The 12,222-nt window shown below is 29.8% G+C and overlaps 1 protein-coding gene across 1 annotated transcript in view; it reads left to right on the top strand.

The window, feature by feature from the left end:
* Window positions 1–12,222, top strand: part of LOC129753172 (uncharacterized) — an 85,887-nt gene that overhangs the window by 58,424 nt on the left and 15,241 nt on the right. The window contains exon 6 of the mRNA XM_055748967.1: window positions 7,319–7,379. Within this exon, the coding sequence (XP_055604942.1) occupies window positions 7,319–7,379 (61 nt within the window). The remainder of the gene's footprint in view (window positions 1–7,318; window positions 7,380–12,222) is intronic.

Below are 12,222 nucleotides of genomic sequence, written 5' to 3' on the forward strand. Positions count from 1 at the left end.
TATCAAAAAATTTTGGGCAATTGTCGAGCAGAAGATGGAGAAAAATGGTAGGACTACTCGGGATGCAACAGGGATGAAGAGATTGTGGAACAAAATGGCCGCTGAGGTCAGCGAATAGGGTGTCCAAACTATAATGAGCGGTACTCGACGAAAAGTTCGAAATTTCATCAAAATAACACCGGAATAATTTTTTTTTATTTAAATTTTGGATACAGAGCATTTTTATTTTGTTTACATTGCTACGACATAGACCTTTTTTAATGCGTCCAGATTTGTCGTAATCCATGCTTTAAAATAGCTAAATTGACTAGATTGAAAAATTATAAAAAAAATTGAAAATTTATGGAAAATATTGACAATCATTGACAGAATTGGCATACAGACCAAATTTACCGAATTGAAAAAATTGAAAAAAAAACCTGGATGACAACACATACGGAATGAACAAAATTGGCGAAATGGAAAAAGTTCACAAAGTTCTGCTTTTTTGTTATTTTGGTCAATTTGGCTGTTTTGTCTTTTTGCAATTTTTGTAATTCTTGTAATTTTTGTAATTTTTGTAATTTTTGTAATTTTTGTAATTTTTGTAATTTTTGTAATTTTTGTAATTTTTGTAATTTTTGTAATTTTTGTAATTTTTGTAATTTTTGTAATTTTTGTAATTTTTGTAATTTTTGTAATTTTTGTAATTTTTGTAATTTTTGTAATTTTTGTAATTTTTGTAATTTTTGTAATTTTTGTAATTTTTGTAATTTTTGTAATTTTTGTAATTTTTGTAATTTTTGTAATTTTTGTAATTTTTGTAATTTTTGTAATTTTTGTAATTTTTGTAATTTTTGTAATTTTTGTAATTTTTGTAATTTTTGTATTTTTTGTCATTTTTGTAATTTTTGTAATTTTTGTTATTTTTGTAGTTTTTGTATTTTTTTTGTATTTTTTTTTGTTATTTTTGTAATTTTTGTTATTTGTGTAATTTTTGTCATTTTTGTAATTTTTGTCATTTTTGTCATTTTTGTCATTTTGAACATTTTTGTCATTTGTGTAATTTTTGAAATTTTTGTCATTCTTGTCATTTTTGTCAATTTTGTCATTTTTGTCATTTTTGTCATTTTTGTCATTTTTGTCATTTTTGTCATTTTTGTCATTTTTGTCATTTTTGTCATTTTTGTCATTTTTGTCATTTTTGTCATTTTTGTCATTTTTGTCATTTTTGTCATTTTTGTCATTTTTGTCATTTTTGTCATTTTTGTCATTCTTGTCATTTTTGTCAATTTTGTCATTTTTGTCATTTTTGTCATTTTTGTCATTTTTGTCATTTTTGTCATTTTTGTCATTTTTGTCATTTTTGTCATTTTTGTCATTTTTGTCATTTTTGTCATTTTTGTCATTTTTGTCATTTTTGTCATTTTTGTCATTTTTGTCATTTTTGTCATTTTTGTCATTTTTGTCATTTTTGTCATTTTTGTCATTTTTGTCATTTTTGTCATTTTTGTCATTTTTGTCATTTTTGTCATTTTTGTCATTTTTGTCATTTTTGTCATTTTTGTCATTTTTGTCATTTTTGTCATTTTTGTCATTTTTGTCATTTTTGTCATTTTTGTCGTTTTTGTCATTTTTGTCATTTTTGTCATTTTTGTCATTTTTGTCATTTTTGTCATTTTTGTCATTTTTGTCATTTTTGTCATTTTTGTCATTTTTGTTATTTTTGTTATTTTTGTCATTTTTGTCATTTTTGTCATTTTTGCCATTTTTGTCATTTTTGTCATTTTTGCCATTTTTGTCATTTTTGTCATTTTTGTCATTTTTGTCATTTTTGTCATTTTTGTCATTTTTGTCATTTTTGTCATTTTTGTCATTTTTGTCATTTTTGTCATTTTTGTCATTTTTGTCATTTTTGTCATTTTTGTCATTTTTGTCATTTTTGTCATTTTTGTCATTTTTGTCATTTTTGTCATTTTTGTCATTTTTGTCATTTTTGTCATTTTTGTCATTTTTGTCATTTTTGTCATTTTTGTCATTTTTGTCATTTTTGTCATTTTTGTCATTTTTGTCATTTTTGTCATTTTTGTCATTTTTGTCATTTTTGTCATTTTTGTCATTTTTGTCACTTTTGTCATTTTTGTCATTTTTGTCATTTTTGTCATTTTTGTCATTTTTGTCATTTTTGTCATTTTTGTCATTTTTGTCATTTTTGTCATTTTTGTCATTTTTGTCATTTTTGTCATTTTTGTCATTTTTGTCATTTTTGTCATTTTTGTCATTTTTGTCATTTTTGTCATTTTTGTCATTTTTGTCATTTTTGTCATTTTTGTCATTTTTGTCATTTTTGTCATTTTTGTCATTTTTGTCATTTTTGTCATTTTTGTCATTTTTGTCATTTTTGTCATTTTTGTCATTTTTGTCATTTTTGTCATTTTTGTCATTTTTGTAATTTTTGTAATTTTTGTAATTTTTGTAATTTTTGTAATTTTTGTAATTTTTGTCATTTTTGCCATTTTTGTCATTTTTGTCAGTTTGGTAATTTTTGTCATTTTTGTCATTTTTGTCATTTTTGTCATTTTTGTCATTTTTGTCATTTTTGTAATTTTTGTCATTTTTGTCATTTTTTGTCATTTTTGTCATTTTTGTCATTTTTGTCATTTTTGTCATTTTTGTCATTTTTGTCATTTTTGTCATTTTTGTCATTTTTGTAATTTTTGTAATTTTTGTAATTTTTGTAATTTTTGTAATTTTTGTAATTTTTGTAATTTTTGTCATTTTTGTCATTTTTGTCATTTTTGTCATTTTTGTCATTTTTGTCATTTTTGTCATTTTTGTCATTTTTGTCATTTTTGTCATTTTTGTCAATTTTGTCATTTTTGTCATTTTTGTCATTTTTGTCATTTTTGTCATTTTTGTCATTTTTGTCATTTTTGTCATTTTTGTCATTTTTGTCATTTTTGTCATTTTTGTCATTTTTGTCATTTTTGTCATTTTTGTCATTTTTGTCATTTTTGTCATTTTTGTCATTTTTGTCATTTTTGTCATTTTTGTCATTTTTGTCATTTTTGTCATTTTTGTCATTTTTGTCATTTTTGTCATTTTTGTCATTTTTGTCATTTTTGTCATTTTTGTCATTTTTGTCATTTTTGTCATTTTTGTCATTTTTGTCATTTTTGTCATTTTTGTCATTTTTGTCATTTTTGTCATTTTTGTCATTTTTGTCATTTTTGTCATTTTTGTCATTTTTGTCATTTTTGTCATTTTTGTCATTTTTGTCATTTTTGTAATTTTTGTAATTTTTGTATTTTTGGTCATTTTTGTCATTTTTGTCATTTTTGTCATTTTTGTCATTTTTGTCATTTTTGTCATTTTTGTCATTTTTGTCGTTTTTGTCATTTTTGTCATTTTTGTCATTTTTGTCATTTTTGTCATTTTTGTCATTTTTGTCATTTTTGTCATTTTTGTCATTTTTGTCATTTTTGTCATTTTTGTCATTTTTGTCATTTTTGTCATTTTTGTCATTTTTTGTCATTTTTGTCATTTTTGTCATTTTTGTCATTTTTGTCATTTTTGTCATTTTTGTCATTTTTGTCATTTTTGCCATTTTTGTCATTTTTGTCATTTTTGTCATTTTTGACATTTTTGTCATTTTTGTCATTTTTGTCATTTTTGTCATTTTTGTCATTTTTGTCATTTTTGTCATTTTTGTCATTTTTGTCATTTTTGTCATTTTTGTCATTTTTGTCATTTTTGTCATTTTTGTCATTTTTGTCATTTTTGTCATTTTTGTCATTTTTGTCATTTTTGTCATTTTTGTCATTTTTGTCATTTTTGTCATTTTTGTAATTTTTGTCATTTTTGTCATTTTTGTCATATTGTAATTTTTTTCATTTTTGATAATCTTATCAGTTTTTCACAAACAAATTTTCAATTATATTTGAAGATAAAATAAATGCGAAACTACCGTGTGATTGTTCTATCATGTGAAGAGCAAAAGTAATAGGGTAAATGTACCCGACCTTGGCACCTAAGGCATGGTTTACCCTTTTTTTCGACATTCCTACCTTCCTGTTGAGTGCACCATATAACATCCTTTGAAGAATTTACTAGCTAACTTGCTTAGAGTTTAACAAAAATATGTTTTCTCTATGGAACTTTCATTAATGTGAGTAAAATTCATGCAAAGTACTCACTGCGGTGCTCCAATTACTTGGCCGCCGTACCAATTGTTTGCCGTTTCGATGATCCGATTCTTGGCCACCAGCAAAGTGCAATAGATCTTTACCAACAATGCTCAATTGACAGTTAACAGAATCGTTGGCTATTCTGAATATAAGGCCACTGACAGAATGACGTCAGCTGAGCGTAAAGTTCTATGCGACGATGGAACACCGGGCGCCACTCATACAACAAAAAGGCTTTTGAAAACATTGATGAAATTTGGTTGAAAGGGAAGCACAAAATAAGCTTTCGTTTCAAAAAGTCGGAAGTCCAGAAATGCCGCAAGGCGATTGCGACACATAGGGTTATTTTCACTACAAAACAACTGTCTTCATATTGTGAAGTTTGGCTTCATAAAGTAAAAAATTGAAAAATTCTTTGAATGGTATTTTAAAATGTTGCCTTTTTGAATTTGTTAGCTGAGATTATAAGGTTCTAGCCAGGGGGGTGACAATCTGGTTCTTATTGCGAACAAAAATCTTTTTCTTTTTTCTATCCATCGGGAGAAACGTTTATGGTGTTTTCCTCTCAAAGCAGTACAGAGTTGAAAAAGTCAAAATTTCAACCAATGAGGAACCAGAATGATTGTTGTGTTAGTGTGCAATCATTCATAATTCTCTAGGATTTGACATCTAGTACGGTTCTCTGACAGCAAAATGTCAGGTTTGTTATGGGCCCACAAAATTGTGGGCACGTAATTTTGATGGTTGTCAAAATCAATGACAAAGGATAGGGCTGTCACCCCCCTGGTTCTAGCAAGAGCCTTCTCGAATGCCCGGGGCGTTGCGCAGTGGTTTGACACGCCAAATAAATGTTAGAATGTAAACCTTGCTAAAACATTTTTTTTAATTCGACTCACATAAAATATTTTAAGAAATAATTGGAAAGCAAACGATATTTTCCTGAACTTCCAACATCTGTTTCCATGAAAAAAATTAGAACAAAAATCCAAAAATTTAAATCTGAGTTGGTATATGGTTCCCAAGCAATAGAAAACGATTAAAAAACTCAATTAATTATCTATTTTATATACTAAAGTTATAAATTGCCATCGATCTAACAATTTTTAGATAAGAAAAACATCTTTAGTCTTGTGAGATGCTTAATTTAATTTAGTTTTTTTTTAATATTTCGAACCACTGTGTTCTGTAGGAGACCACGTGGCTTTTGCTCGGCAGACTGCAATGCAAATGCTGTTCGCACGCATACCAATGTACCTTCGATTCATGGTTCCCAAATATCGCTTTTTTGCATTTTCAATGCTCGGATATGACTTTTAGTTAGTCGAATCACTTATGTTCTTCAAATTATTTCGAAGCTTAAGTTGATAGCAACGGTCTTATCATACAACCCAATTAGTATGAAAACATTTGTGCGTAGTTTTAAATAAAGTTTTAGGGAAAACATCAGCCCAAAAATACCTCTTTAATGAACATGTATTTTTTCCAGCTTCCAACACTGGTGGTGTATTTCGCTTGAAGTTGCATGCCAAGAAAAGGAACAAAATTAGTTTTAAATTTCTATTCAAAACCTAAATAATTATTCACTCTTTAGTCTTTCGTGTATTTTTTGATTTTTTGCCGAGTTTAACTGTAAGCATGAGTATTTATTGCAAATTTTTCAAATGAATGTCCGCGTTTGAAATTGCATGTGAATTCAACAGTTGCACTAGAAAGGTGAGTTTTCATACGGTGATTTCCAACATAATTTCCTCGGATGCAGATCGAAAAAAATTAACTTCTTTATTATAGTACAAACAATCAAAAAATTCGGTATGCACAGATTTGAAACAAATTATTCTCTTCGCAATGAAAATATATTTAAAATTTTTTAAGCTCAATTTGGACATGAAAAACATTGAAAGACATGTTGGCATGCCAAGAAAAGGACCATGCCAAAATAGGGCTCACTTACCCTAATCCAAATTCATAGATTAATAATACTCATGCAATAAAACTCATAAACGTCAAATGATTGAATATGTAGCTCAAAATTTGACGTAAATATTGAATGTCAAAATTATTTGGAGAAAGATTCCATCGATGCTCCTCACATGATTAAATTGTAAATCACTCAAGATGGAACTCGTAACGTGATTATCAATTGAAGGGCGTAAATCTCAGTAAAAGTTGCTCAAAAATTTTTTCCCTTTTTTTTGCTGTTTTTTGCTGTTTTTTTGCCAAAATCTGGTAATTTTCGTTTCGATTTTCTGGAAACTTATTAATAAATAACTGTGGAATCGGTTACGATTATTCGGCAGCTTTAAACATTACGAACGAGAACAAACTATTGGTATTCCTGAAAGGTGCAAAATTGTTGGATAAACTGTAGAATTAAGACAAAATGTACACACTTTCTTAAGAGGAAGAATGACCAAGATGGTTAAAGTCCTCTATAGATAAACAAAATAGAATAGAATGGAATTAATAAATAACTACTGAAAAGAAATTGAAATAGAAAACTTAGAAGCGTGCTTCCATTATTTTCAATGAAGGTGCCCCCGGGAAATTGACCGTATTTATTGAAGATAACAGGTATCTGGTCTTGAACATCCAACTACAAGACTGCCTTCATTTCTTACAACTGCACCACACTGCACTTTACATTTAATTACATTTATACCCACAGATGTTAAAATCCCAAAGACCAAATAAATTTATAAAAATGATAATTTCATATCGGAAATGAATATTAAAACAATTAATTATTTGAACACGTGCTGAAAATTTTCACGTCTCCTTAATCCAACGCTTACTTCAATCCCTGTATCTACCTGGTATTCATTTCCCATAAATTGTAAATTATTATATCTCGCGTGAGCTTTCATAACGTCGTGTGAAACAAAATGTAAACAAACAGTTTTATTACGAAAAAATACAAAAACCGACATAATTTTGTCGCAACTTCTTTCCATTTATAATATTTGTAGCCTGGACAACATATTCTATACATGTGAAACACAAATTTTAAAGTTGTTTTGATAACTTTTGCAGCAGTTTTTAGTGAATTCTATTTAGTTCATTCATACGACGTAATGAAAGTTCCCGCGAGATATATACACTGTCAATTGTTCATATATTTCACTAATGTTTTTTCTACTTTCTTTTGTTTTCAGGTAATTTTCGTTAAGGATGATATAAAGAAAGACATTTGTGCGAGATATTTTTTGGAACAAAGTAAGTTTTTATTGACATGTTCACCTAAAAAGTGCCTGCCTAACTAAAAATTACAAAAATAAAATTCATCTTTACCACTCTATGCTGAGATTTATTGCCACAGCTTCATTTTACCAAGATTTTCAACGCAAATTTTATTACTTGATATTTTTATGCGTTACCTGGAATGTATCTCTCCAGCTTATGTCATAAAAATTCAATTATAAGGAAAAGAACAGCGCAGTTGATTTTTATTTGCTCAAGTTTGTTCCCCGAAGGGAAGAAACGCGTTCTCACACAGCCCCCACATTTTTTACAACAGACTTGTAGAACCAGAAAGACCCATGTATGGGATAGAACAGCGCCGGATGCCCGTAAAAAATGACTGATGATGGCGCCTGGAAAACGGGCAAGCAAAGCACATCAGTGTAAAACCGAAACGCCACAGCTGTCATCTGGCTGTCGTTTGGGGCTTTGAGTTTGTCAAATTGAAAGCTTTCCCCATAGAGAGGATGAAGAACGCAACGTACGAAATGCAATGACAGAAAGATGATATGGAAATCTCATATCCGACTTCGAGAGAAGGATGGGGAAAAAACTGCGTGAGGAGTGTTGTTTTAGGCATTACGGTTTCCCATTCGGGTGTGGGACTTCATTTTGGGTCATATTTTTCTTGATCCGTGTCAGAAGGATCAGCCCTACTGGTCAGGAACTTTATTCTCTAGTTTCAAAGTCCCTTTGATATGCTAATAGGGTTTGGAATCATCGTCCTTCCGGATGATTTTAATTTGATACGTTCGAATATGATCCCTTTTTTTTAGATGTTCATGTATGGAACGCAAATGTAAAATTGGATTGGTTAATTGGACACTGTAATTTCAGTCTTCCGAAACTAGTTTGAAATTCACTAGAAAAAAGTTACGAAGAAAACCAATTTGGAATAGATATTCCTTCTGTTTGAAAAACAATTTAATACTGTAATTTTCTTTCAATTTTTTAATCATTGAAGTTTCAGCCAAGTTGAGTGTTATTTTTCTCTTCTTGCTCACATTTTTCACCGTATGCAGTTTATATTTCAATCTTCCATGAAGAAAGCCTTCCCTAAATCATATGTTCCGATTATTCTCTCAAAGCTACAATGGTATCCATTCCAGAATCGACATTTGTAAGAATAACTCGCATTCCTTCTCCTTTTCTGGATCTTTTAACAGTCACCTCACAATCTCCGGGCTTCAAACCCTCAGCTGCTCCAGCTCCATTTTGACGAAAACGCTAAGCCCCACTTAATCCAACAAGATCCACTAAAATGATGACACTTTATCTCGAAAGCTACTCAGAATTTGGCAACAGACCACAAAGAAAATGGCAAGAATGTTTTTCTACTGCTGCTACTGCTTACCTATTTCTAGGTTTTTTTCCCCTAAAGAATCCTGACGTTTACACATCTTTTTCCCCCATCATCTATCATGGTTTCACATTTTCTGACCCGACTCAACGTTGTTCTTCACTCTTCTTGTTTTTTTTTCTTCATTTTTATTCCTGGAAGGTTCAGCTAATGTACTGGAGCCACAAAATGAAATCACTTTCCCTTGTCTTCATTGAAGAAAATATTGTCGCGATAACGATGACCTCTGAAAGCACAAGCAGGTTCCTGCCAAGTCGATTTGCTAAAGAATTTTTGAATCCATGATAGGATAAAGCTAGTAGTTAAAGTGTTAAATCTCTTTGCGCTTTTTCATATTACTATTCAACTGAAACCACGGAAATTTTCGTAAGTTGCAATAAGTTTTTCAAAAAATATTCAAGCACAATTTGTATATCATTTTGAAATAACTTATAACGAATGTCAGAAATCCTAAAAATCGAAACAATATCAGAATATAACCAAATAAATAAAAAAATAAACATAGATACACTGCCGGCCAAAAGTTTGGGATCACCCGCTAAAAAACATGCAAATTTTGATCGTTCATATCCCAGCCGTCTTAGGACATATTGCAAATCTTCTGATCTCATTTGAAAGATAATGAGCAATAGCTTTTTCGGAGGTATTTTGCCCATAAATAATGTTTTAGTTTTGCACCTAAAACTTAACCTAAAGTTAGAGCATTTTCGAAAAAACGCACTCAATATTCAAAGCCGATCATCTCGCGATAGGGTGGACCAAATTTCAAAATTTGAGTTGCATTAGAATCCTTATTCTATACTTCTCAAAACACAATCAAAAAATTTTGTGCAAAAATTTAAGAATGTACTATTAATTAATAAAATAGACACTTAAGTTATCGTCCAAAAGTTTGGGATCACCCCTAGTATGGTGTATCGACCAAAAGTTTGGGATCATTTTTTCAAAAACATGCAAATTTATCTCATTCATATCTTTCTCATCTAACATCGTATTGCAGATCTGAAGGGTGCATTTGAAAGCTTAGGAATTGTTGTTTTTTCATAAATTCACTAAAAAATTATATTTTAAATCCATAACCATAAAAAATTCTCAATCATAAGTGTGAATTTTCAAAAAACAATTAATTTCAAGTAAATTGTTTATAGTTATCACTTTAAAATATAATTTTTGTATGAATTTATGGAAACACAACAATTTTTAAGCTTTCAAATGCACCCTTCAGATTTGCAATACGTTGTTAGATGAGAAAGATATGAATGAGATAAATTTGCATGTTTTTGGCCCAATACACCATACTGAGGGGTGATCCCAAACTTTTGGACGATAACTTAAGTGTCTATTTTATTAATTAATAGTACATTCTTAAATTTTTGCACAAAAATTTTTGATTGTATTTTGAGAAGTATAGAATAAGGATTCTAATGCAACTCAAATTTTGAAATTTGGTCCACCCTATCGCGAGATGATCGGCTTTGAATATTGAGTGCGTTTTTTTGAAAATGCTCTAACTTTAGGTTAAGTTTTAGGTGCAAAACTAAAATATTATTTATGGGCAAAATAACTCCGAAATAGCTATTGCTCATTATCTTTCAAATGAGATCAGAAGATTTGCAATATGTCCTAAGACGGCTGAGATATGAACGATCAAAATTTGCATGTTTTTAGGCGGGTGATCCCAAACTTTTGGCCGGCAGTGTACATACACTGCCGGCCAAAAGTTTGGGATCATCCCCTCGAAACCATGAAAATTTTGACCGACCTTATCTCAGCCATTAAATAACATTTCGCATTTCTTTTGATTTCATTTGAAAGATCGTGAGCAAACCCGTATTCGTATGTTTTTGACAAAAAGTATATTTTAACTTTATATGACTTAATGAAGGTTTAATGAAGTTAGTCTTCAAAAATATTTCAACTAAATACCCGTTCTACAAGTTCAAGTCATTAGCTTCCAAATCAACTTACCAGATAAACAATACTTGGTTTGATATGCGTTAAATAGAAATACATGTTTAGAAGACTGACCCCAAACTTTTGGTCGTTTCACCATACTGCGGGGTGATCGAAAACTTCTAGATAATAACTTAAGTAGTCATTTTATTTATTTTAAGTGCACAAAATTAAACGAATGTTTTTTTTTTCATAAGTAGAGTACTTCTGTCCATAATGCTCTTGTGGAGTAAAACGCCAGCGACTATAATTTGATAAATTTTGGAGATTTGCGAAATTTTTTAGTGGATTCTTTTTACACAAATGTGTTCTTAAAACTAAAACCTTGTTATTTTAATAAAAAATGATTACCAGATATTCATTAAAACACGAACAACTATCAAATTAAATTTTGTGGTGGCTATCCATCACTGGAGTTGTAAAAAGTGATCAAATGAAATAGGTTTTTACACCAAGATGATTGCTTAAAACATCCTCACCATTGGTTTATTGATTGTTCAAATTGTATATTTGAATTATCAATTGATGAAAAACTGTGGTAAATTGTTGTTTTATGGAACATTGAAGATTTATTAAATTTGAATTGTCTGAATTTATGGACAAATCGCCCTCCTCTCAAGGTGATGTTCAGTAAGATGTGAACAAAACCACGTGTTTTATTCTAAATTTTGGAGTGCTGTTTTCCATGAATACAGACCGATTATCGGAATGATATATCGATCTTCTTCTTTGCTTAGTCCTAAATTATCATTAAGATGCATAATAATTGTAACACTCGATCGGATTTGAGTAAAAAACCTGCACTAAAAATCGAATCGGTTCACTAAATTTGTCGCCAAATGCAGCAGAAAAATTTTGTTGGAACAGTTGTTGAAAATAAAGTCAAAAATTTAAAAAAAAATCATTTTTTCATCGAGAAATGTTAACAAACCGCTTGTTTCATGTGTAGATAAACTTGGAAAAAAATATTTCTACTTTTTTCGGAATCAAATAACAGAATTAATTTATTTTCACTGTGAATATTGTGTTGTTTTTGAGTCATTTTGGTCCAATGTTTTGGAGCATCATTTGCCTTCACTGGGGCGTTTAACATACAATAATTTCAAAGGTTGCCTTCAAAGGCGTTTGTAAAAAAGCGAATATTTTCATAGCTTTTACAATGAAAAGTAATATTATTGACAGAATATGAGTAGAAGATAGAAATACGAAGCACATGTTGGAATGTATTCGGGTGTTCAGCATATGTATTCCGCCATACTCGGTCATTTCCCTTAGCAAGTGCATATTCCCCCGAAATACCCTATGAAAAAAAGATTCGAATGCAACATGAATTTTGAAATTCGTTTTACACCACCCTGAGATGCTCGGGATTGAATTTTAAGTGCAGTTTTTGGGAATGGCCGAACTTTAAGCTAAGTTTAAGTTATATGGAGTTAACATATACTTTTTGTCAAAAACAAATGGATAAGGTTACTGTGATATTTTCACTACGGAATGAAACACATA

This window comes from Uranotaenia lowii, chromosome 3, assembly GCF_029784155.1.
Source record: "Uranotaenia lowii strain MFRU-FL chromosome 3, ASM2978415v1, whole genome shotgun sequence".
NCBI classification, from domain to species: Eukaryota; Metazoa; Arthropoda; class Insecta; order Diptera; family Culicidae; genus Uranotaenia; species Uranotaenia lowii.